The sequence below is a fragment of the Populus trichocarpa genome, chromosome 6, assembly GCF_000002775.5.
Source record: "Populus trichocarpa isolate Nisqually-1 chromosome 6, P.trichocarpa_v4.1, whole genome shotgun sequence".
In the NCBI taxonomy this organism is placed as follows: domain Eukaryota; kingdom Viridiplantae; phylum Streptophyta; class Magnoliopsida; order Malpighiales; family Salicaceae; genus Populus; species Populus trichocarpa.
In genome coordinates, this window is record NC_037290.2 from 5,369,694 (window position 1) to 5,394,757 (window position 25,064).

Sequence of the window (25,064 nt, forward strand, 5' to 3'; positions counted from 1 at the left end):
CACGGTGCCTTAAATTTCGCGGTCCCACTTTAACAAACCTTGACGGACAAGATTAAACCGATCAGTGACAAGCTAGCGAGCTAATTGGTTCTTCTTTTCTTGGTTGTCCTTCCGAGGCCAAGGATTTTCCGGGAAGTTTACAGTGCAGCCCCGCGTGAAAGGAGAAACCGCGCCCCTTGTTTTTTGAAATTGAAAACCAACTGTACTACTGGCTTTTCAGACTGATGTGAGAGTGTGATTTGCCCACACTAGATAATGGTTTTAACGTGTGTACGGAGTGCTTCCCCCACATTATCACCATCAATAAATTTACTTTCTTAACTACTATATAATTGAAAATCACTTTTTCACTGCATGCACGACCATCGTAGTACATGCGCGACCTGTAAAACCTTCAGTTTCTAATTCTGTATGAAAAGTTTGCCCACTGTGCTAAAGGAGTGCGCCCGCGGCTGGAACGTTGATCTCCCCTTCACCTTCACTGTCAAAGAGAGAACCAGCACAAAACCACCATCTCAAGTTCTCAACCACCAAACCAGGCGAGGCTCGCCAACACGCCAGCAACAACTGCCCCTTTCACCAACCTCCAAAACCAAAGCTCCACACAATAACCTCAGCCTCATTTGTAGCTTCGGGTCTAGAGAGGGAGTTGTTTTCCCAACCCGACCAAACCAAGTGCAAATCCTGCAAATATTGAAGAGTCAGAAACAGAAAAGGTTTCCGTTGTGTGGCCCTTGGTACTTACAAGTTGTAAATCTGAACCAGCAAGAACCGGAGAGAAGCTTGATCTAGAGATGATTTTCTAGAGGAATAGAACGTTGGGTTTCACATAATTAATTGTTAATTAATTAACAACCCGAAGCTACAAATCAACCCACACAGACCCATTTCCTTCTTCCTCTCGACGTTGACAGAAGCCATAGATTCGACCACTTTATCCTCCCCATTGTTGATTGTAGAAGTAGACAGTAGGGTAATTCGACCCTAATAATGCATGAGAGAGAGAGAGGTTATGACGGTGAAAGGGTATTAATTCGAAGGACACCAGCTTTTCTTTACAGGTCTAGCATGCGCACCCAGTGATCGTGCATATAGTAAATGCACGACTAATAAGTTGCGCAAATACTCCATGCGTAGCCACTGTTTTAGGTGCTAGAGTAGGACTGTTTTCTTGCTAGAGTAGAAATTATTACTAGTTTCAAAATAAATTTGTCCAATCTGTAGGAAAAAGCTCTTGTGTACTTGTGTTTGTCTCCTAGTTCTGAAGAGAAGATGTCCTTCTAGTGGTTAGTGATCAAATTCATCTTCAACAAAAGTATCTGGCTAGCCTTGGTTAAAGATGATTTGCCTACACAATAAATTTCATCACCGTCTATCTCAGTAGAGGTGATATCGAAGGATTTTTCTTTCAGTGAAATCAGATTTTTTTTAAAAAAAAAAACACAATTTGAATAAAACTCTAGGAAAATAATACCGTTACAAAAAAAAATATTGAAAAAAATAATATAATTTATCCCAACTGCTATTTTAAAAAAAATAATCATGATTCTAAAGAGAATAGATTTTGAATCATCTTTTTAATATAAACTGTCATAATTTTAAAAAAAAATCATGATTTAGAATAATAATTATATAATCGTGGTTATGCTAGATATATAATCACTCCTTTGTCATCTATATATTAGCATTCCAAAAATATTTAATTTTTTTTTTCTTTGTTCTAAATTATTATTTTTTATATTTTCAAATTATTTTAATATATTAATATTAAAAATACATTTAAAAAATAAAAAAATATTATTTTAATATATTTTAAAATAAAAAAATACTTTTAAAAAAACAGCTATACCAGTAATAATATAAAATAGAATTTTTATTGAAGAAAAAATAAATTTATAAATATAAAAAATAAACTATTTCAATGTCTGCAAGCTCAGATACGCGGGTCATCTAGGATTTGATAAACATGTATTTAATTTAAAATTTAAGTTAAGCAATAAGTTTAGTTAAAAAGTTTCAAAGGATTAACAACACAATCAAAGAGTTTCCAATCACCTGAACATTATTTTTGTAAATTGTTTTGGCCCAACTCGGAGAATTACCTAGACTCCTTAGTCCTTACCTAGCAAAACGCCCTCTAAATCTTTTTGTTATTGACTGTGTTTCTTTTTGTTGTTCTTGATGATGGTATGTACAAATCTATACTGTCTTGACCTTTCAGGTTGAAACTTTTATGATAAATCCATACGCTATTTTGTTCAATAACTTTTGATTAGATTGATAGTCTTAATTACGTTTGGCTGAGGAGCATATTCATCAAATCTTTAAGCTTTAGGAAGAACATTGGCCTGACTAATGGATTACAGGCTATTGATTCAATGGATAATCATTTAAAAAGTTAATTAATAATTGGGTGTCGGTCTAAATTAAGAAAGGACTTAATTTTCAATCCAGTCTGCTGGGTCATGTTGTTTAAATCATGGTCATAATTGGATAATTTTCAAAAATATAGACTCTCTTATTTTTTATAGTTTAATTCCTTTTGACCCTTGTAGTTTGAAGGTCCAATATAGCACCCTGCCCAAAATATACATTCTTCTACCCCACGCCAAAGATATATAAATAAATTGGATGAGAAAATCAGAGTAGATGACGACCTCCACTCAGGAAAGGGATCGATCGAAGAGGATGCAGATCCTGTCATGTCAATCTGGAGACGGAAACCTTGCCCTGCCCCATCAGAAAACTACAAATTCGAGTTTATTTTCCCTTGGTTAGGCAAAAATTACAAAACAACTCCCCTGGTTCTAGCCCAAATGAAAAGATTGACTCCTTGTGATGCGTGTTCAGTACTAAGAATTTGATACATTGAATTATATTTTACTCTTACCGGTACGCGGCCTTTATAGTAATTATTTTTTAAAATATTTATATTTAAAAATAAATTAAAATAATATTTATTTTAATTTCAGCCTATAAAAATAAAAATAAAATTTAAAATTTTATCGAACCTCGTTTGATTCCACACAGAGAATTAGTTTTATCTGAGACTTGTTCTTTTGGGGTGGCACACACTTGAGGTATGGCAAGATATTTTCTTAAAGTTCATATTAAATTAATCATGGGGGTATTTTCCATGCTTTTCACTTTATAATAAGGCACAAGTGTCAGCTTTTATCTACTCATCCTCTAATTTGACTTCAGCCTAAACACGGCAGTCTAATCTTCTTCCTTCCCTTTCTTTCGTATTTTTATTTCCGGAGTCCTTTTGTGTCAGCCTCAGAGACAAGTTTATTCACAAATTGCTGCTCCTCAAAACCCATTTGGCCTTTGCCTGGATAGCAACATTTTCAAATTTTGCGAACTCTCTGGGTCAAAAACCCCGATTGCACCTCTTTAAGAAAATCTTGAAGGAATTGTTTACGAGCCCGTGTATTGCTGAGTGTAATATATTCATGGATCAAGATTTATTTTCTTAGCAAAAACTCACAATAGTCATGGGCCCATACCTCACACCTTGTGTGTTTGAATAGAGCACCCGAGGTGCGCGAACACTCCAAGCATCATGTTGTGGGCATGGGCACACAGCCTGAGCGTAGGTGCTTGACAAATGCCTAGCCCTTCTTTGAGCCCGGGCGGTGTTCCTAAGCCCAATCTCAAGAGGTGTGTTTAGTTTCCTTGGATCTTTGTCTTCTTTTTTTAGCCTAATAACATGGTCTGATGTTTTTGGGACCAATTAGTATCTTAAGTTTATTTACTTCTTTCCTTATTAATGCGCATGCACGTATAAGAGATATATATCTTTTATAAATGTTATTATATTAAAATTACTTATTAAGTCCTGTTTGTTTGTTAGAAAATAGTTTTTTTTTGAAAAGTGAATTTCAGGAAAGTATTTTCCGATGTTTGGTAGTGTAATGAAAAATAAGTTGGAAAACACTTTCCAATGTTTGGTTATGTCATGGAAAATGAGCTGGAAAATAACTTATTAATGTTTTATTTTTCTCAAATTTATTAAAATAATGAGGAACAGATCTTACAAATTAAAAAGTTGAATGAGAATGAAGCTGAAAAAAAATATAATTTCATAAATTATCTCAAATAATAATCAAAATAATAGAGATCAAATCTAAAAAATTAAAAAAATGAAAGATGAAGAAATTAAAATAATAATAATTAACATTTCATAAATTATTTCAAATAAAATAAGTAACAATCAAAAGAATGAGGATCAAATTTGATAGATAAAAAATTTCAATAAAAAAATGATAAGGAAAAAGCAAATAGCAATTATAAAAATAAGGATCAAAGTTAATATAAAAATTAAATTTTAAGAGATGAAATTGAAAAATAAATATTCAAAACAAATTATATATAACAATCAAAAGTTTGAGGATCAAATTTGATATAATCAGCAAATAATGACATTTCAAAATTTTTCACAACTTCCGGAAAGTGTTTTCCGCCCAAATTTTCCAGGAAAACACTTTCCTGAAAACCAAGCTAAATTTTCCTTTAACTGGAAAGCGTTTTCCGTTGACCAACTTTTCTAATTGCAAACAAACACAGAAAAGTTTGGAAAGTGATTTCCCGGAAACCACTTTCCGAAAAACAAACACAGTCAAAAGGGAAAACACTTTCCTGGAAACCAAACTAAATTTTTCTTTGATCAGAAAGTGTTTTCCGTTGACCAGAAAATGTTTTCGTTGACCAACTTTCCTAATGACAAACAAACACAGGAAAATTTGAAAAGTAGTTTCCCGGAAACTATTTTTCGGGAAACAAACATGTCCTCAGTCTTTCCACACAAGGAAAAAACAAGGTTCAAGGGCTATAAATATCCCTTGAACTATCCAGGTAAGAAATTTAACGTTTTACATTTAAAAGACATAAATTCAATACAAGAAAAACTTTGTTCTTAGAATTTAATGTTTTCTAGCATATTTATTACTTCTTTTCTAGGTATGAGTAAAAAACTAAAAAACTGAGAAAACTGGAAAAAAATAACTAAAAAACCAATCGGTTCAGTTTTGGTTTTATAAGCCTGAAACAAAAAAAACCAAACCGAACCCAAACTGAAAAAACCCAAGCCAAACCGAAAAAAATCGAGCCAAACTGAAAAAACCGGTTTTTGTTCTAAAATAACCGAACTGAAACCGGCCGGTTTAAACTAGTTTTGGTTTTTTTGAAAAAAAACCGGTTTGGTTACTTTTTTTTATAAAAACTGAACCGAACCGAAAATAATCATCCCTATTCTTTTTTCAAATCCTCAAAAAAATGATTTTTTTATAAGTATCTAAAGCATTCATCAAGATAATTTACTTTACATTAGAGAAGAGAGTTATTTGAATATTTACTTGATCAACCCATAATTCAATCATCAAAAAACCTTATTCTACCATCATTCTGAATTTTGAAACTCATAAATTATATTAACATGTGGTTTGAGTAGGGTTTTATACTAGCAATTATTTATTATATTTTAAAAATTAAATCAAGTATGAATTTATCAACTTATCAACCTCTCTTATAAAACTCCCATCAATGGAATCACATTGACAACCACTAAACTCCCATACCATTCAAGTTGATAAGAACATCAAAATCGCAATCCACATTCTAAAAATTCCATACCAATCAAGTTGATAAGAACATCAAAATCGCAGTCCACATTCTAAAAATTCCATACCAAGTTCTAAGATCCATGTTTCCAACCAGAGATAAAAACATTGTCTCGGGCCCATAAGACATCATGTCCAAGACCCAGTGATGTTTTAGGCTTGTCATGGCTTCACCCACATCACATGCACACACCCACAAGTCATAACCTCGAGAAGACAAAAGCCCACCCACTTCCATACCCTTCCAGAAAGTACCAAAAAGGAGTCTTTACCATCTTCTAGCTTTTATACTGAACATGCTTCACCTTCAGACATATCCATCGTCTTCCTACTCACAATTCAGACACCAAAAACCATGTCAATAGTTCCAATTGGCAACCAGGATGGCACAATCACAAATCCGTTCTCTTTAAACTCATGGGATCCTGAAGATTTCTTCACTTCACTAGACCTTTGGGACCCGTTTCAAAACTTTCCATTCCCTTCCGTACTTTCCACTCCATTTCCTTCATTTTCAAGGCAAACCCAGGTAAACTGGAGGGAAACATCAAGAGCCCATGTGTTTAGAGCTGTTTTTCCTGATTTTGGCAGAGAAGATGTGCTTGTTTACATTGATGATGATAATATGCTTCAAGTAAGCACCCAGGATGGTAAGTTTATGAGCAAGTTTAAGTTGCCTGATAATGCTAGAAGGGATCAGGTCAAGGCTGATATGGTGAATGGTGTGCTCACTGTTACTATTCCAAAGGAAGAAGTTGCCAGTTATAGGCCTAATGTCAGGGTTGTCGAGATCGAAGGTTCTGGCTGAAAATAATATAATAATTAAGGACTATAATGTAGTTTGTGTGTGATTAAGCTGTAATTGGAGATTATACGAGGGTGATGGAATGGCATGTGTGTCTTTTTGTTTAGCAAGTGTGTGCAATGTAATGGCTTTGTCTTGCAAGTTCAACAGTGGCTTGGTGTTTGTGTTAAATTATAAATCCTGTGATAGTGTGATGTAAACTGAACGTGATTTACAAGTGATTTAGGACTTTCAAAGAATGGAATGTAATTCTATCCTTATCCAGGAGATTGTTCATCTCGAAAATCAAAATTTCCTTGTGGGTTTTATTAATTTAGTAACAAAATTGTAAATCACAATCTCTGAGGTGTTGGCTTGCAGGTTGGTTTGTCATATTAATATTATACTCTGGGTATTTTTTAGGAGTTATTAGTAACTACATTTAAAAAGAGTGGTATTCGGTGTTTTTATCTACATCCTTGGAAGAAAAGAAATTCCTTAGTTTTAGGAGTATTTTGTTTTTATTTTTTATTTTTATAAGTCAAATTCTTAAATACCCTTAAAATATATTTTTTCTCAAGTATGGATACAAAAACACTTTAGGTATTTTGCCATAGTTTTTTTTTAATTAGGGAGTAATTGAGTTTTTTAATATATAAAAATTATTATTTTAATTTAAAAGTGGTTGGTGCCATATGTGACTTTTCAGTGGTACGTGTAACGCTTAAAAAGCACCAAATACCATCATCTTTCAGAACGGTGTTTGATGTGCTTTCCTGTTTCTATTACAGTGGTGAGTTGCGTGTTCGCATTTGAAACTTGGTAGAGTTTTGGCAACATGTTTTTCTCTCTTTCCTCCTAAAAAAAATGTTGGTCATTGCAAAAAAAATAAAAATAAAAGTCTGGTTATTTGTTTGTTATGTTAAATTAGGTTTTTATTTTTTTAATTGCAATATATTTCATCATAAATTATTTATTGAGTTATTTTGTTTTTCAATTTCATCTTTTAACACTTGATTTTTATATTAGATTTGGTCCTCATTCTTTTAATTGCAATGTATGTGGTCTTCAATTATTTATTGAGTTACTTTTTTTAATTTCATCCATTTACACTTGATTTTTTCATTAGATTTGATCCTCATTCTTTTAATTGTGATGTTTTTGGTCTTGAATCCTTTATTTAATTAATTTATTTTTCAATTTCATCCATTGACATTTGATTTTTATATTAAATATGGTCTTCATTCTTTTTATCGTTATTTTTAGTTGTTCTTATCCTTTTCTTAATTGAAATTATTTTTCAATTTCATCCTTTATGATTTATTTTATTTTTCTTTTGTGTCAAATTTGATTCCTTTTCTTTTCGAATCTATATTTTTTAAATTATTTTTTTTAATTTGTTTTTACAAGTTTATCCCTAATTATTTTGGTTGGTTGAGATTTTTGCTTTGTTAATTTTTTTAGGTTTGTCTTTTATGTTGTAATTCAGCCTCATGATCCGTGTCACAAGTTTTGAAAGCTGGACTGGGTTGGTTTCAGTCATTTTTAATTTTTTTTGTCACGCAACATTTAATTTCATTTGATTTTTTATCTAGTTTTGGTCATTATTATTTCAATTATTTTTTTTATCCTTTTCTTAGTGTTTTTTTCTTTCAATTTAGCCCCTAATTATTTTCTTTCATTTTGTTTTTGTACTATATTTGGTCTGTATTTTTTGGTTTTAAATTGTTGTATGGTTGAATAATTTACCTTGTTATTTTTTTCACGGTTGCCTTCCAACCTTCCAACAGGGCAATCATTTATTGAAAATTGATTTTTTTTTAATTCATCAGTTGACATTTGGTTATTAAGGCCTTAACTTGTTAACTTGATTGTTTGTTGCACTTTTTTTTTTATTGAGTTGTCACGATCTCATATCTCGGGTAATAAGTTAGTGAAGTTAACCATGATTGTTTTAATTTTTTTTTCTTAGTTTTTTTTATGAAATTAGTTTTTTTCAATCTCATATCGTGGATTAATCAAGTTAATCCGAGTTAACTCAAATTTTTATTTTCAATCTCATATCATAAATAGTAAATTAATTAAGTTAATCCGAGTTCACTCATATTTTTATACTCTAAAAAGAAATTGGCTCGGCCCAACGGTAAAATCAATCTAGTAATTAATTGATATTTGACACTGCCACCTCAGCACCCATCAAACAAACAAGGAGCCCACTTCAACTTTCTAGCAATTTCATTCTCTCTTCTATTTTTTTTAAATGGCAAACTGTATTTCAAAAAAATCTTCACTTGTCCTATAAAAATAAAATACTAATTCAAAACCCACCTTTTTTCACATGTATTTTAGATTTTCTATTTTTCTCTAATTCTTTCCTCTCAATCTCTCACCATCGTTCTTCTTTTTCCGGCCGATTTAAAAAAAATTCAGAGATAAGCAACGATTGAATGAATGATTCTCTCAATTCGACGGCTGTGATCGAGAGTTAACACTACAAATCATGTGGTCCTCCTTTTGGAGATCCAGAGATCGTTTCTCCTTGGATGAACTCAGGTTTCTCTCTCTTAATTTTCACTCATTTTTCTTTTTATTTCACTAATTGTTGTGAAATTCGCGATTTTTTCTTTTGTATTTACTGCAATCAAGAGTCCAATTCTCTGTCAATTTTTCAAGTTCTACACACTTTCAAGTCAATTACGTCCATTTTCTCACTTTTTTTTTAATTATCAGTAAAAATGTCACTGTCTGCTATTTAATTTGGATTTTTTGTTGTTGATGAAATTCTAATTTTTAATTTTTGGTTTACTTTGTTTGCAGATATTTAACTGACCAGCTGCAAAAGGTTCAAATTGTAAATAATGTTAATAAGGTAAGTAATTTAGTAATAATCAACCATGAATTTATTTTTTTGTCGGTTTTTTTTTTTTTACTCTGTTAGAACCTGATTGTGTGTTGTTATTAAAGAACTTTGTAATTGAGACGTTGAGATCGATATCGGAATTAATAACATACGGAGACCAGCATGATTCGAACTATTTTGAGTAAGGCTCATGAATAAATTTATAATTTTCTGTTTCGATTGTTAGGTTTCGATGATTGTTTTGTGAATTCTATGTGTCTTTCCTCGTGCTTTGTAGTTTTTTTATGGAAAGGCAGGTAATGGGGGAGTTTGTGAGGATACTTAAGGTTAGCAGAATTGTTTCCATTTCGCTTCAGTTGCTGCAAACAACGAGCATTATGATTCAGAACTTAAAATCCGAGCGCGCCATACGTAAGTTGGTTCTGGACAATGTTGGATTTGTTTAAAGAGGTTTGAGGTGCTAGGTTTTTGTTTTTTTATTGCAGATTATATGTTCAGTAATGAGCATATTAATTTTTTGATAACTTATACGTTTGATTTTCGGAATGAGGAGTTGTTGTCATACTACATTTCTTTCTTAAGGTATGCTTTTTTAGTCATCGTTATGGTGGTAGTCAAATGTTTGTTATATCCTTGGTTTCGTTGACTATGATTTTCAAATGGCATGTTTTGTGGTTTGTGAAGGGCAATAAGTGGGAAGCTTGACAAGAATACAATTTCTTTGCTTGTGAAGACTCAAAATGTAGGTTTGTCTGTCTTTTGTACTTTGTTTATATTGCATGATACAACTGTTTTAATTTTTTATTATAAATTTTAAAAGGTAGGCTGGTATTTTGTTTTTCAATTTTCCATGCACCAATGCTTGTGCCTGAAGTTTCAAATAATTCTGCATTTCGATAACAAATAATGATGAAGTTGAGATTTGACATTAGTCCATATTTTAAGAGGGCCATCACATAGCTTTTTTGTGGCCTTATTGATGAGGATTATTCAGTCTGAATGACACTTTCAACAGTCCACTTGAACAGCACTACCTAGTTCCTTTGAGTATTACCTGTTGATGAGAAGTACTGAAACTGAGATTTTAGGGCACCTGGTTGGTTGTAAGTGGTTCAAGCTGGCAAGAAATGCATGGCTTGCTGCCTAAACAGCAACAAACCCTCAATCCCAAACTCGTTGGGGTTTGCTGCCTAAACAACGCTTGTTATGTTAGTTCTACACCTTTATTCACTTAGTTTCTACTTGGCTATGTTAGAAATCAAGCCATCTCTGTGCATGCTGTAGCTTATAGATATTTTCCTCTGCTGCCTTGTTCATGTAGGAAGAAGTTGTTTCTTTTCCACTGTATGTTGAGGCAATACGGTTTGCTTCCCATGAAGAGAGTATGATTCGCACTGCAGTCCGTGCTCTGACACTCAATGTCTATCATGGTGAGTGGGTGTTATTCTATCCCTGCTCATTTTGTTCCAATTGTTTTTCTCATAATGTTATTTTGCAAGCTAAACAAGTTTTCTTCAATTTCCTCTTGGTTTTCAGTTGGAGATGAATCCGTGAATAGATTTGTTGCAAAGGCCCCTCATGCTGATTATTTTTCAAACTTGCTTACATTTTTTCAGAAGCAGTGCCTCTATCTAAATGGAATGGTCTCTGAAACTCTAAAGTAAGAGTACGATAATTAAAACTTTATATGACAGTGAGTTGAAAGATCTCGCTCCTAAATATTGTCTTTTTGTTGCTGAGACAGAAACCTAGACTCAGATACAACCACTGCGATTCTTAATGTTGTGGATGAAATTGAGGACAATCTCTACTATATTAGTGATGTTATTTCTGCGGGGATTCCAGAAGTTGGGAGGTTAATAACAGTCAACATTTTGCAACTTTTGATATTTCCTTTGCTTCTTCCATCTTTGCAGTTGGATGCTGTTGATGTATGAACTTGCTCTTATTTCATGCTTTCATTCATTCCTTAATCTTTCCCTTTGAGCTCAAGGGCTTTTAACAGTTTGTTGATGCACTTTATGATTATGTTATACAAATTTTTCTTACTTAACCTCTGATATCTTGTGAATTCAGGATATTCAGATTGGTGCTATCACTTCTCTGTATTTGCTCTGTTGCATCTTACGCATAGTTAAAATCAAAGACTTGGCAAATACCATTGCTGCCTCTCTTTTCTGTCCACCGGAGGCTTTTGTTCCAGATTCTGAGACTAAACTCAATGGTCATGCGCCTGATCATGGGTATGAAATCCAACAGACAGAAAATAAGAACGTGATTGAGGTGGATGGATGTTCAAAAAAAATCTTGCCGAGCTTGTCTAGTTCTTCTCTAGTTCACCCTGAAGATATTATCTCAAAAGGTGTTTCTCGTTTAACTTTGAGGTAAAAGTTACTAAATTCTACTAAGTCTCTTTCCACTTTCCATCTCTTCACTCGAAGTCCAATTTTAGTCTACACTTTGTTTTTTTTTGCTCTATGAGGTGACAATAATGTCTTCTTTCTTTAACTGACTATCTCACCGAGAACTGGCTGCCTTCTATACGCTGCTTCTTGACTTGAACAGAACCTTCTGATTTATTAGCTTTCTAATTTTTCAGCTTCTGTTTGCTATCCCTTCTAATTTTATCTCTATCTTTGTAATACTTCAGGGATGCTTTACTTTCATATATTACAGCTGGAGATGATCTTCAAGTTTTGAGTTCTTTGAGCATCTTGGCTACATTGTTGCAAACAAAAGGTTTTCTTCTTAGAATTATTCAGCTTCTGTTGCTACTGATTTCTATTGCTGTTATCTTATTGGTATCTCTTTAAGTAGAATTAGATGAAACAATGCTAGATGCTCTTGGAATCCTCCCCCAGCGCAAGCAACACAAGAAACTCTTGCAGGTAAGTTGTAGATATATTTTTCCCCTCAATTTTGGTAAATGTGGTGGAATTACTTTTTTTTTTATTTCTCTTCATTACTGATAAATAATATTCATCTCATATTCCTTGCCGCTAAATCGTGAATTCAATTATGGTTATTAGCTAGATGTTATCAACAACTTTCAGTGATTAACTGTTAGCAGCTCTAAGATAGCTCTGTATTTGTTAAGATAGCATGGATTTTAATTGTATCTAATACCGTGGCTTTCAAGATCCTGTTGTTGTTAATCTAAACTAATATTTGGTGGAACCTATTATATGTTGATTGGTTAAGGAAGTGAAACTTAATCAGTTTTCCTCCTCTCTGCAGCAAGCATTGGTTGGTGAGGACTTGAGGGAAGATCAACTTTTTTCGTCAGGAAGGAGCTTTATAAGAGATGGATTTAGTTGTGAGCTCGATGGCTATCTACAAAATCTCAAGGTAATGATTTCATTCCCTTTTCTCTCCATCAAAAGAAATATTAGCAATGGTGGATCTTGTGCAATGGGAATTAGGAAAAAAATGGAATCTCGGTTATATTGAAATCATGTATCGGAATTGGTGCGCAATATGTGAAGGATTATAGTATTCAATTAGGAGTTGATATTGATTTCATATAAGATTATAAATTCAAATTTAATTTAGTTGCAGGGCAGAAGGTTACGTTAGCATCTGTTCAAATTAGTGCAGCTGGTATTGTATTGTGCTGCTGTTGTATCCTGCTTTTTTTTTTTAATTATCTTTATTTAGAGGAAAAATTAGGGTTTTATTGTACAGAGTAGCCTCAGGTTGATTCAACCACTCCGATCTATCATCATCATCATCATCTATACCTAGATGTACAACGTCCCTCTTCTCTGTGGAATCAAACTGTTTCACTACTTATATATCCATGCTCAGCAACTATTCTTTTGTAAAAGCATTTATAATTGAAAATTTCATTTACTGTGATTTCTTACACTTCTGTAAAGTTTATCCTTTTCTAATTTTCTTATTACTTCCTATCTTATTTTTGGGGAAAAAAATCCTTTCATTTCCACATGTTGATTTTTCTCTCTTCTATTTCTTTAAATAATATATAACAGGAGCAGTATGGGGTAGCATGCTCTTCCTTGGAGGTGGGAACAAGCCCCTCTGTACATAGATTTCAGGTACAATTTTCTTTTTGGAGTCAAATGTGAGCTCTTTTAATGAATCTGTGGCCTATCAATCTGAATATCTTATGGGTTAGAGATTTCTTTTTTATTGGTCTACACTATGGTTGTCTGAGGCAGCAAGAAGAAACAGGAAAAAAGTACAATTTTTTACCTTTCTTTTCTGAAAAATTATGATGTGGGAAATTATGTCCTGAAAGCTTCTATTGTTCATACATGGACTGTACCACAAGCCGAATGTAACAAGTTGAAGTTCCTCTCACATAGCAGATGGGAATTATGCTCGCCTTTTTGTTCTTTGTTGAACATTGTTTATTCTAAGGAAAATTGATATGGTTCAAATTCCATTTGGTTACAAAACGTTAATGAGCTCTTCTTTTGGAAGCTGTGCTGTTTGTGCTTGATGCTTGATCGGTTATGAAATGTGTTGTGCAGGTGCTTGATGCATTGGTTAGTCTTTTTTGCCGGTCTAATATATCCCCAGAGACATTGTGGGATGGTGGTTGGCTTCTGCGTCAGCTACTTCCCTATAGTGAGTCAGGATTCAATAACCAGCATCTTGAATTACTGAGAGTAAGTTATACCCCACAGTAGATTGTTTGAATAATGTGTCAATACATGATGACCACAACAGGTGCCAAATGCTGCTCCTAGTTATGAGAGTGCAACATGATGGGACCTTAAATATTTGTTACTTGCAGCCATTATTTGAAACTACGGTTTTATGCTACCGAGTTTCATGATGCATGTCTTACATTTGTGGCTGTTGTTTTGTTTCTTTGGATGATCTAGTAATATGATTATTTAATATCATTATTTTGTAATGATTCAGTAGACTTCTCGTACACAGGATTCATATAAGAATAGCACTTATGCTCTTCTCGAGGAGGCCAGAGGTACCTGGCCCGATCTACTTGTAACAGTCTTACGCGATGAATGGAAAAGGTGCAAAAGAGGTATTTGGTGGAACTCTTAATATTACAAATGGCTTGTTTGTCTAAGTGATTGACTGATGTATTTGACAAATAAATTTTGCTCTTGTAGCAATGGAAGCTCCATCTCCCCGGAAAGAGCTGAAGTGCATGCTCTTGCCATTAGACAAGCCCTCTTTTGATGGTAAAGCTATTGCGCAATAGATGTGCTTTTGGATGTTCTTCTCCCATGCATTATAGGGTTGCGGGTTTGTTAAAAAATATTCATTCAATTTTCCTATTTGACTTGTAGATGTTCTTCCCAACAAATCATCTTTTGTTGCTGGTGAAAGAATGTGCAAGGTGGTGAAGGTTCGTGTTCGCATTTGCATTCTTTCTCATTCATCTATTTATCTTCCAAGTAGATAAAGCTTAAGATTAAAATAGATAATGTGTACTGATATCATAGTTTCAATGAACTTAAAGATACTCTCTGTATGTACACATGCATTCACAACCAGTGTATTCAACTTTTGTAGGGATTCTGCTGTGTTTCTTTCTGTATTATTGCAGTTTCTAATTTCTGTTTTTTTTTTTTTTTCCTATTTCCATTTCAGGTGTTTGTACTTCTTCATCAACTTCAAATTTTCTTCCTTGGTAGGGCTTTACCTGAGCAGCCTCCTACTTGTCCTCCAAGTGATATCCCGGAAAATTCCCGTGCAAGAAATGCTGCCCTGGATGTTTCAGGTCCAAAACTAGGCTCTGAGTTGAGACTAGGTCAGTTTTCTATCTTGTCCTTAATATGATAAATTGATGATGACGAAACAATGACGACAATGATGGTGAGGGTATATGATACGATGATGGTGCATGTGTGAGTTCATGCGGGTTGTGTTGCTTGTATGATTATTGGCTAGATAAATGGTAATTCAGTGTATTTGACCTATTGCTTCTAACTTCTAAAGTATGGCTTTATTTTCTTGGAAATTTGTTTTGGGAGTCATGTGATTAAATTTTTCTTGGTTAAATCTCTCTGGTCACTGCTATATGCAGTTGATGCCGTGCCTTGTAGGATTGCATTTGAGAGGGGTAAGGAACGCCATTTTTGCGTTTTAGCAATCTCTGTGGGCGCATCTGGGTGGATCCTACTTGCAGAAGAACTACCCTTGAAGAAACATTATGGAATCATCCGTGTTGTTGCTCCTTTAGCAAGTTCCGATGTATGTATGGATTTGTTGTGCCTTCTAGTGCTTAATATTGCTTCCTTGGATAAAAATTATTGATTTTTTTTTTGTTTTTTATAGCTAGGCATGTATGCACAAACACATTTTCTTCTATACATAATTAAATGTAGCACATATTTCACAGAGCATGCACAACTCGATAATATGACCTACACATTTTCTTCTAATATTGTCACTGTCCTATAAGTTGGGCCTTGGTTGAATGATTCTAATTTCACAATTGCTTCATCTTTCTTGATTTGTGTCTTCAGCCTACAATTGATCAGAAGTATTCAAGATGGTTACACTTGCGAATCCGTCCATCTACTTTACCCTTTTTGGACCCTGCTAAACTCATTACTCATGGGAAGGCCAAGACAAAAGCTCCGGTGGATGGGAGATGGACCTTATCATTCATGGATGATGAATCTTGCAAGTCTGCTTTGTCTATGATTCTTGAGGAGATTGATCTGCAAAGCAATGAAGTCAAGAAAAGACTAAAACCATTGCTCAACCATGAAGGAGCTATAGATGTTCCAGACGCTTCTCCACATCCTCCTGATGATGCTTCCTCATCAAATGCAACACCTTCTAATTCATTGTAAGTTTCTACTTGGTTTGAGTTCTGAGTAATAGTTTGCTTTATGCTTTGGGTGGGAAAATATTATGCCTTCTCGCCCTTCCATATATGTTTATATGGAAACAGTAGATATACCCAACAACATAGATTAGCACCCCAATTTAGCTGTTAATTGTATACAAACTTCCTTTGCCCTGATTTGTTGTTCCTCTAGGTGGCCTTTTTTTCACATTCCTTAGCCTCTAACCCTAGGCTTCTCTATTCTTTTTCCTAATTTTGTATTGTGTTACATTAATGTATATCTGAGGCAATTTGATAGTAAAAGCTTCATGTTTATTGATATTTAGAACGCGTGTTACAACTTTATCAAATTTCTGAATGTTTAACCTAAAGCTTCCTTGATTCTATGGGTGTTAACCTTATCCTTCCTCCACAACTGACTGTTCTAAATACAGTCATTGTGCTCCTTGCATGCATTGATTAGCTAGGTACAGAACACAGTAGATTGCTGCTTGAACTAGCAGCTCAAACTTGATTTGAGCTTGAGACGACAGTTACAGGCAGGGTTGGCTCACAACAAAGTCTAGGAAAACCTGACTGGCTTGAATAAAATAGTTGAGTCGCGGTGAGCTGAGCTTAATCCAGAAACTGAGTCACAGGTGACTGAATGCATTATACAAGACAAAAATTGAAATAGATGAATAAGTACCAAAAAATTAAAACAGTAGGTTTCTTGCTTGCTATATTGATCTGATCGAGCTCATTCTCGCTAATAATTGATTTAAGCCATACTTTTCCCTTTAATGTAATAAAAACCAAGCCCCACAATTTACTGAATAGAAAACAAGGAGAAAGGTAATCGGTGGCCAAAATGCATGACTGTTAATACCAGAAGGGAAGTGAGAAGGAAGATGGAATTTGCAAAGAGAATTGTTGCGAAGCTGCAGGTTTTACATTATCTTCATTATTCATTGATAAGTGTTCTCTGCAAGTTCAAGCAGCTGAAGGTTTCATTCTTTTCTCACTTTATCATGTTGGTACCCTGTTGCAATTATAATTTAGCAGTAACAGAACCAATGCTTTCCTATTCATTCTTTGTTTTTAGAGGACCACCGATTTGATTTTCCAGAAATAATTATGGCCGTGGAGTTCGGGTTTACATCCCTTTTTTTCATCTGTCTCTCTCCCCTTTCACTTTCTGGGATAGCTTTTGGTGGGGTTTCATTCTTTTGCTGATCTATATGTGGCCATGTATTATTTTCAAGTCCCTATCAGCATTCCTGGTCTTGAACATTAAAGGGTCTCTCACCGTCCAGGTAAAGCTGTCTTCTTGTGATTGCTGTGTACATGTGGTGAGGATTCACATTTATGGACAATTTTCAACGACCTAGTATTTAGTTACTTGGTGTTCTTTACACAGACTAATGTGCCTCTATATTGAGTGGTCCCAGGGTTTCATGCCTTGTATGATAGAAATTGACATGCTTAAATCATTGAAGAATGCTGATTTCACCGAAACTTCCCCCCGAAATCACCTCTCGGAACTCTCATCCATTGAATGGGCGGCCCTGCAGGTAGATCCCACAAATCACTTTGTGGTGGGTTCTTGGGATGGTGGTTTCAGTAAGAATCTTGGGGTAAAATTAGCATCACCCTAAGAAGTTAAAAGGCATCTCTGGATTTCAAGCGTTTTGATTGAAGAAAACGCCGAAGCTTCACTGAGAATCTGTATCAAACTTTGAGGTTGGGGCGGAGCTACAAATTAGAAATCCTTCAGATCTATGAACGAGCTCAGAAATGGTTTTCCACAGGATTAGGAGGGTCTTAGAAGGAACATATTTCTGTAGCAAAATCATCATGAATTGACGGTGTTTAAAGCATGCCAACAATTTAAATTCAAAGATTCTCGCCCATTTGTTCCCCCTTGGTCTCTTGTTTATTTTGACAGGCGTAGTAAGCATTTCTGCATATTTAGCAAATGCATTTTCGCAGTTCGGATCTCGGATTCTTGAATATTCAGAATTTAGCATTCCAAATATCACAATTTCTGTTCCACATCGACTCATTCCATTCCAGAAATAATCACAGAAAATCATCCTATCATGTTAATAGCTTTTGATAGCAATCTCTACTTCCCAGTAACAAATTCGGTCTCAAGGGAAGGAAATCCTAGTTCCATGAGGCTCGGGCGGAAGGCACAGTGGGGTTGATTCATTCGAAGCCGGAGGAAAGTTTGTTTCCTAGTCATTCACCGGGGCGGGAAAGACCCCTAAATGGCTTCATCATTTACACCCAACTGAAGAAATACTTGTGCAGAACTTCCTGCATCCATTAGCGCCCCCCCTTTTTTATTTTTATTATTATGGTGGAAGGTGGACAAGCAAAGATAAAGACACCACCAATCAAGTCTCATGAAGTACAGTAATGGAGGATGTTAAAAATCGAAAAACTTGTCTAAATGCAATGGCAAGGAACAAGTGTCCATCATCACTCCCCAATCTTTCTTTAATTAATACGCTAGGACACTTGATAGCTTTTCTAAAGCAGTGCTCATCTGAATTTAAATGCACAATAACAAAAAAGCATATAAAGATGAAATTATTGTATGTTCTATCATGGGAAGACAGACCCCACTTCCGCCGTTCGATGCAATTATACCTTCGCTTATTATTACGAGTCCTTTAGGTCAAAATAATGATGCTACTTAGCTTAAAGAAAATAAATTTCTTGAGCAGAAAGTGTAGTGTTTGGCTTGTAGTGGAGAGGGGGGCTTCTTTTTGTGTGAAGCCAATCGTGTTTGAGAATGAAATATTTGATTATATGGAAGGATTGTTCATTATTGTTTCGGTCAAAAGAGTGGATGAATTGGAAATTAAAAATAATCATAATTAGGATAACATCTTTAATTAAGAAGACTTTCTTAAGAAGTGAGTGAGTTCCACATCTTCCATGCTAAAAACCTTCCACTCTGTGCTTAATCTTACACTACGAGATGTATATATTAAGCTGTTTAGGTTCTTAAGGTGTCAATCTCTCATCATTACTGAGGCAATATGGTCTCTCCTTTTCCTTTCTTTTGCTTCATTATTATCTCATTATGATTAATTAAGTTTGTAACGAGGAATGGATCATTGCATGGCGTTTTATATGGAGCAATAATTGATGGATGCTGAGAATACAGCTCAAGTTGAATGTCTCCACTGCATGATAAGCTTGTATTAAGAGAATTAATTAAATGTTAATCTAGTCTAGTGCACTCTCCTACAAAAATTAATTAGAGGGCAGGTTTCGGGTTGTTGGTATTGCGCCTTCATTAGTAACTACAACAGAACAGGAAAAAAAAAAAAACCTGTCTTGCAAGAAGATTTAGAATGTCAAGTGCCATAGTGACTCCCAAGAACTGGTTCAAAGATTTCTTATTGGAGGAATCCTACTCTTTGGCTCTGTTGGCCCAGCAAAAGTGTGGAAGAGCTCTGCTATCTAAATCCTAACCTTAGCCTTTAAAATCTTCAGTTTTATACTAGTCTGTTGATGCATATAATACAGATGACATTTGCTAAGGTGGAGGAGTGGTGTCAGTGGGAGAGTATCCTTTCAAACCAGCTTGAAGTTTGAATAGTGAGAAATGTTTTAGAGATTAAACAACCCATGTTAAATGCCATAAATTAGTCACAGTTTTGCGTATCCAGGGGCTCTTATGAAAAACGCAACCCTGGACTCAAACATTGTGTGCATGTCTGTTTTGCTTGGCCCAGGATTGCATTCCCTGCACAATGACCTAGTTGCTGTCATGCTATGGAACTTAGATGATGGTAATGAAATGAATCTCGAGGATGTAGCAGGAAAGGCAGAAGGGGGCAAAAAAAGAAACAGAACACATCCTATTATGAAGATTAGCAGTTACACAGGGACATTGTGATCCAATGTCATTTGGTGATGGATTTTACAGAAGAGACTAGCTAGCCAGTCAGTCCGTGAAAGAAACCTGGATTTTCTTAGGGAGACATGTACCCATGAAGCCATCCTCAAAAACTCTATCACTTGTAAACCCAAAACAAAGCCTAACACCTATACCTTCTTCTTTACCTCCCAATTTAACTGTTTTCAGGCTTGTTTGAAAGATGTCTTTTAGCCATTTCTCAAACTGACTATTCACAAAAGTACCTGACCCTTCTAATACCTCCCCTAATACCCTCTCTTCAATGCTAAAGTATACCCCGTTTTGATCCCCAAAAACCTCATCAAAATTTCTCTTGATCTTGGACGACAAAACCCCTTTCATTTCTCTATCACGACCTTGATTTCGATCGAATACAAAACGGTTCTTGATCATATCAAGAAGCCCTTTTGGACTAAGGTGATCGGATGAGGTCTCACGAGTCAGATCACTTGAAATGGGGCTGAATTCCCCCGGTCTTCCCTTGCTTTCATCGTCTTCGTCGGCCTTCAGGTTGAGATCAAGGGTGTTGAAACTTGACTGTCTTGAGAAGTTTTTCTTCTTGTTTCCATTTTCATCAGGAAACCAATATGCATTTTCCTTTTCATTGACTCTTGGAGAATTAGCCTTGCTTGAAATCTCCCACTCAGCTTTTCTCTTGTGGTCAACGTTGGGTGTTCCAAAACTAGCAGTTCTTGTTTCATTCACTTTCAGTGTCATCTTGATAACAGAATCATCCATCTTCCTGTCTTCATAGACGGTGGAGTCACCCTTGGACAAGATAAATATTACTTGGCTGCCATTTCCCTCTCTTTTATTACTTGATTCTCCAAATCTTTCAGTTTCAAATCCATCAGCAAGGAATTTCAAGAACTGTATATCAGCCAAATCTACATCTTCCACAAAAACTGCAAGTTTTTCTTGGTTTCTTAAGGTTCTTGCAAGCATTTCAGAATATGAGGTCACCTCATTATCTCTTTTCCTCATGTTCAAGTGTAGCAACAAATCAGCAGAGCCTAATACAGACTCCGAAATTGCAAGTGCCAATCTTCTTTTTCCAAGAGTGTCATTCCCTTGAATCAGTAACCAAGTGTCTTTTTCAGTTGACCTGGATTCAACCATAGCATCCACTATTGAAGGAATAATTTCAGACTGCCAAGGGACATTCTCTTTCAGTAGTTTGCACAAATGATCACTTCTCCCTTTTTCCAGTTTGCCTATATCCGAAAACAAAGAATTACCAAGAGCAAGGGTGATCTTTACTTCCTTGCCTTCAGAATTCTTTAGAGAATCCAAGTTTGGTTCCTCTGGTTCATTCTTTTGAAAACCATTAACAAAGTTGAACTCAATATGGCATGATTGCTGTCTTCTAAATTTAGGCACATTACTGGAGCTGTAGTTAGGTTTCAAAGCTGAATCGGCAAAGGAGATTGAATTTGAATCTGGGAAGAAGCTGTTTTGGCTTGGCCACCAAGGATATGATGAAGCAAATGAGTAGTTTTTTCCAAGCATGCTTTGATTGTTGAATAAAGTAGAATTCAAATTGCTTTGCCTTCCTTGGTGGTGTAGGCTGTGGCACAATCTGTTCCATTTTCTCCTCAACTCAACCAATTCATCCTGAAAGTTTAACTAAAGGTTTTAAATAGATCATCCAGTTGATATATATATATTCTGTTTTAAAAAAAATGTTGTTGAAACAAAAATCCCTCATCTTTTATTACCTTTTGATTGGAATTGGTGCCTTGAGGTTGAAGCCAAGGAAGTAAATGTTTCTGCTGTCCTGATTTAAGCAATTGAACTTCTTTCTCATAATTAGAGGTGCATTCTTGACAACAAGTGAATTTATCCTGTTCCTCCTTGCCATTATTAATGAATGGCTTTGTTTCCAGCACATGAGATGGGTTATTGGAGATGCTGCCAATGGCAAGTTCGTTATACAAAATTCATATTAGTAAACACAGATAATCAAGGTCAGGGAGGGCAGACGCAAAGTGGACACTAAAAATGCAGAGTAGTATACTACTACTATCTTGTCTAGGGCCAATAAAAATTTAAAACATTCATCTAATAGTAATGTTTCAAGGTTGTTGGAGTGTCAAAGTTTTAGTTCTCCCTCCCCGAATCTGTGTGTGTATTTGTGTGTAGTTGTGTTTTGAACTGAGCATTATGAAAATATAGTGGCAAAAATGGAGTCAGTGCTATAAGAATTAAAAAGACAACAGAAATAGACATGTCAGAAAAGGAAAAGGTTGATTAGAAAATGGAGGTCCAGAGTAGACTCTATCAAGTATCGACTAAGATCTTTGTTCAAAATGGATGATTCCTACCTATATATTCTTTCAAAGAAATAAAGACTGATCAAATTTGAAGTCACTGATCATCAAAAAAGTAAAACAAATGCAACCTTGAAAACCCTTCATTTTTACTTTTTCCCCTTTTTTTTTCTTCTAATGATTCTGCTATAGGAAAAATCTGCAATGTGCAGTTGCTGCATGTATCCTGACAAAACAAAGTAACATAAGGACAATGATTCATATCTGTGATCTGTCTCACCACCAAACCATACTTTTCACAGTGGTTTTGGCCTCATTCAGACCATAAAGGCATGCACAGCAAGAAAAGTACAAAAACAAATAAAGCTTCAAGAAATTGATGACAATCAATGGGAAATTCATGCATTTCTCCATCCAGATATAATAACAGGTATCAGACATGAATTAAACAAAATAATAATAACAACAATAGAGCAGGAGGTTACCTGGATGCATGGAGGCTCAAACCAAGTCCACCTGAAGGAACCGAGACAGCTTGAAGTGCCCATTGAATCTCAATAGATGGTCGTCTCATCTGGCACTTCATGTATGTTTGATAACTTGCAGTGGCCATTAACCATACTTTTGTGTTTGAGCTACTATATTCAGATAGTAGCCTGCCAATTTCTGTGACTAAATGATCTACTGGACTATAACCAGATACCTCTCCATTACCGACAGTTTCTTCAACAGCCCATTTCAGGTCCCCTGTATAGATAATGGCCCCACTTTCACCTAGAGAATCCACTTTTCTTTTCAGTTCTGAGAGATTCATTTTAACATCTTCCTTCTTCATGAACCTCAAAGAAACTGGTGCAAACTGGAACTCAATAATCCGAGTTTGCTTCAATTCCATTGGAACCTCTCCTCTCTCTAACCTTCCCATCAACTCTGCAATAAGACCTTCAGTTACAGGTACACAGTCACCAACTATCACAACATTCTTTCTCAATAAAACCTCCAAAACCAACTTGATATCTTCCTTCACAGAACCAGAATCTGTGAAATAGTTGCTTGAAACTTTCTTCTGTGGTGAAAGAAGAACTGGGTTTTTCTCAGAAGTGTAATTCAAGAAATGGGTTTGCCAAAAGGTAGTTGGGTTAATGACCTCTTTTTGAGTTTCAGTAGCAGAGGGGGAACAAGGTGAAGAGAAAACCCCACCAGAAGTACTATAACACTGAAACACAGAAGAAGCCGAAGAGTCCTCTATATTGTTTTTGACGGAAGTGCTAGAGAACCCAGCCTCTCTCATAACCCTACTAACACTAGGGTCATCTAAGATGGATAATATAAGCTGTTCAAGCTCAACCTTAATAGTCAAAAGAGGCTGCTGCTGCTGCTGCTGCTGCTCTATGCAACCCCTTCTTTGATGTGCTTGAGCTCTTTTAAGGGCAGCAATCAAAGCATTGGACAAAGATGGCTGGCCATGAAGTAAAGGAACAGGAGTTGTTGGAAGTCTGTTTAGTGCAACATTAAAGCAAAGCTCAAGAGCTCTGCATTGAAGAGGATGTGAAGTTTGATGAGGCTGTGATTTGAGACAAGCCCTTCTCAAAAGACTAGTTCTTGAGCTCAGCAAGGTTGCAGCTACATGCAAAGGAGTGACCTGAGCATGGCCTCTCCTCCTTGCCAAGCTAAGAGAGTGCTTCAATGCTGAAGCAGCCTCTGCTGTGAGGGTCTGCTGGACCGTACAAGCTCCTGAGCGCATAACTTGGCTAAAACCCACCCCCCACGCCACCCCCTTTGAAAGAAACCTATGTATTGTCAGAACTAAACTTCTCTCTGTACTTTGTTTTTCTTATGTTTTTCTCTCCCCCTTACACCACCCCGAGTACCTCTCTTTCTTGCAAGTCCTAATGCTTTAAGCTTGAAAAAAGAGCTGGCTAATTTCCTCTCTTGTGCTTAGAGGAGACAAAACTAGAACTACCAGCTCGGTTTTGGAGGCTTGAACTGAAAATGGATAGTGAGATGTTTTGAAAGGAGAGCTTAGAGATCTTAGTAGAGCAAGTCTCGACCGCTCCACCTTCTTTATACTCCTTGTTGATTGCTGATCTTTTTATTTATTTTTAAATACAGTAGGGCAGCTTTTTTTTCTCTTCTTATTTCCACTTATCCAGTACTTTGTTTCACTGTCCTGAGTTTACAGTTAACAGGGCTACTGCTCCATCTTTTTATCACCTCCCTCTCTCAATGGCACTCTAATAGGTCACTTGATTTATTTATGTTTTGGTGATAATTATGATTAAAAAAAAAAAAGGGTTACCTTTAACTATCATATTCTTTTTGTTGGGACTTGCAAGTATCAAAACCATACTGTAATTAAGATCTTAATGGCATGCCATGCATGATAGACTCATAGACTCGTATTATATTTACGAGTTATACTAAATTTTCTCCCTATCTAGGTGATCAAAAGCTGCAAAAGGAAGATATCAATCTAAATCTTACTAAATTTGTTTACCTTCTTCAAGAAAAACTTATGTGGGTGCGTTTAATATTAATACATAGGATAAGATTAAAAGAGCCAAAACAATATGATGGCTTTGCCAGTAGCAAAATCTTTTGTAGGATAGCATTTTTGGTGCTAAGTGTTGTGCATATTTTTTAGCGAGGGAATACTAATCAATTAACACCGATAGGAAAGTCGAATACTTTCTGCTGTGTTATTTCTATGCAAATTAAATGGTATTTCATGAGAAAAAAGGGGTCAATAAACAGTACCCACAAGTCAGAAATTTGTGCATAGGTAGAGAGATAACTCCCCCTGCGTTTTTCCAC

General features: G+C 35.4%; 3 protein-coding genes across 12 annotated transcripts; 2 read left to right on the plus strand and 1 right to left on the minus strand.

The window, feature by feature from the left end:
- The first annotated feature begins 5,882 nt into the window (after positions 1–5,882).
- Positions 5,883–6,717, plus strand: LOC7485496 (18.5 kDa class I heat shock protein). Its single transcript, XM_002308068.4, has one exon. The coding sequence runs from the start codon at positions 5,977–5,979 to the stop codon at positions 6,427–6,429; it is 453 nt and encodes a 150-aa protein (XP_002308104.1). The 5' UTR covers positions 5,883–5,976; the 3' UTR covers positions 6,430–6,717.
- Positions 6,718–8,655: 1,938 nt separating this feature from the next.
- Positions 8,656–16,389, plus strand: LOC7474720 (protein TRANSPARENT TESTA 9). 9 transcript variants are annotated; one of them, XR_008059579.1, is made up of 22 exons: positions 8,657–8,958; positions 9,223–9,274; positions 9,370–9,446; positions 9,543–9,676; positions 9,751–9,847; positions 9,950–10,007; positions 10,354–10,473; positions 10,587–10,695; positions 10,802–10,925; positions 11,010–11,196; positions 11,342–11,649; positions 11,916–12,004; positions 12,083–12,153; positions 12,503–12,613; positions 13,258–13,323; positions 13,762–13,899; positions 14,162–14,282; positions 14,371–14,442; positions 14,551–14,609; positions 14,855–15,014; positions 15,310–15,457; positions 15,733–15,882. XR_008059579.1 is itself a non-coding variant. In XM_052454161.1 (22 exons), the coding sequence occupies exons 1-22, from the start codon at positions 8,906–8,908 to the stop codon at positions 16,063–16,065; spliced, it is 2,700 nt and encodes an 899-aa protein (XP_052310121.1). In that variant the 5' UTR covers positions 8,661–8,905; the 3' UTR covers positions 16,066–16,389. The 9 variants fall into 9 exon arrangements, 8 of the variants coding, with proteins under 8 accessions (XP_052310125.1, XP_052310121.1, XP_052310122.1 ...); XM_052454161.1 differs by having other exon boundaries at positions 8,661–8,958; positions 12,089–12,153; positions 15,291–15,457; positions 15,733–16,389; XM_052454162.1 differs by having other exon boundaries at positions 8,661–8,958; positions 11,351–11,649; positions 15,291–15,457; positions 15,733–16,389.
- A 3,511-nt stretch (positions 16,390–19,900) lies between these two features.
- LOC7474721 (protein SMAX1-LIKE 4) lies at positions 19,901–24,327 on the minus strand. Of its 2 annotated transcripts, none has more exons than XM_024602423.2 (3): positions 22,736–24,327; positions 21,699–21,891; positions 19,901–21,606 (listed from the first exon to the last, which is right to left on the minus strand). In XM_024602423.2, the coding sequence occupies exons 1-3, from the start codon at positions 23,992–23,994 to the stop codon at positions 20,008–20,010; spliced, it is 3,051 nt and encodes a 1,016-aa protein (XP_024458191.1). In that variant the 5' UTR covers positions 23,995–24,327; the 3' UTR covers positions 19,901–20,007. The 2 variants fall into 2 exon arrangements, with proteins under 2 accessions (XP_024458191.1, XP_024458192.1); XM_024602424.2 differs by having other exon boundaries at positions 19,901–21,594; positions 22,736–24,324.
- Between the last annotated feature and the right edge of the window lie 737 nt (positions 24,328–25,064).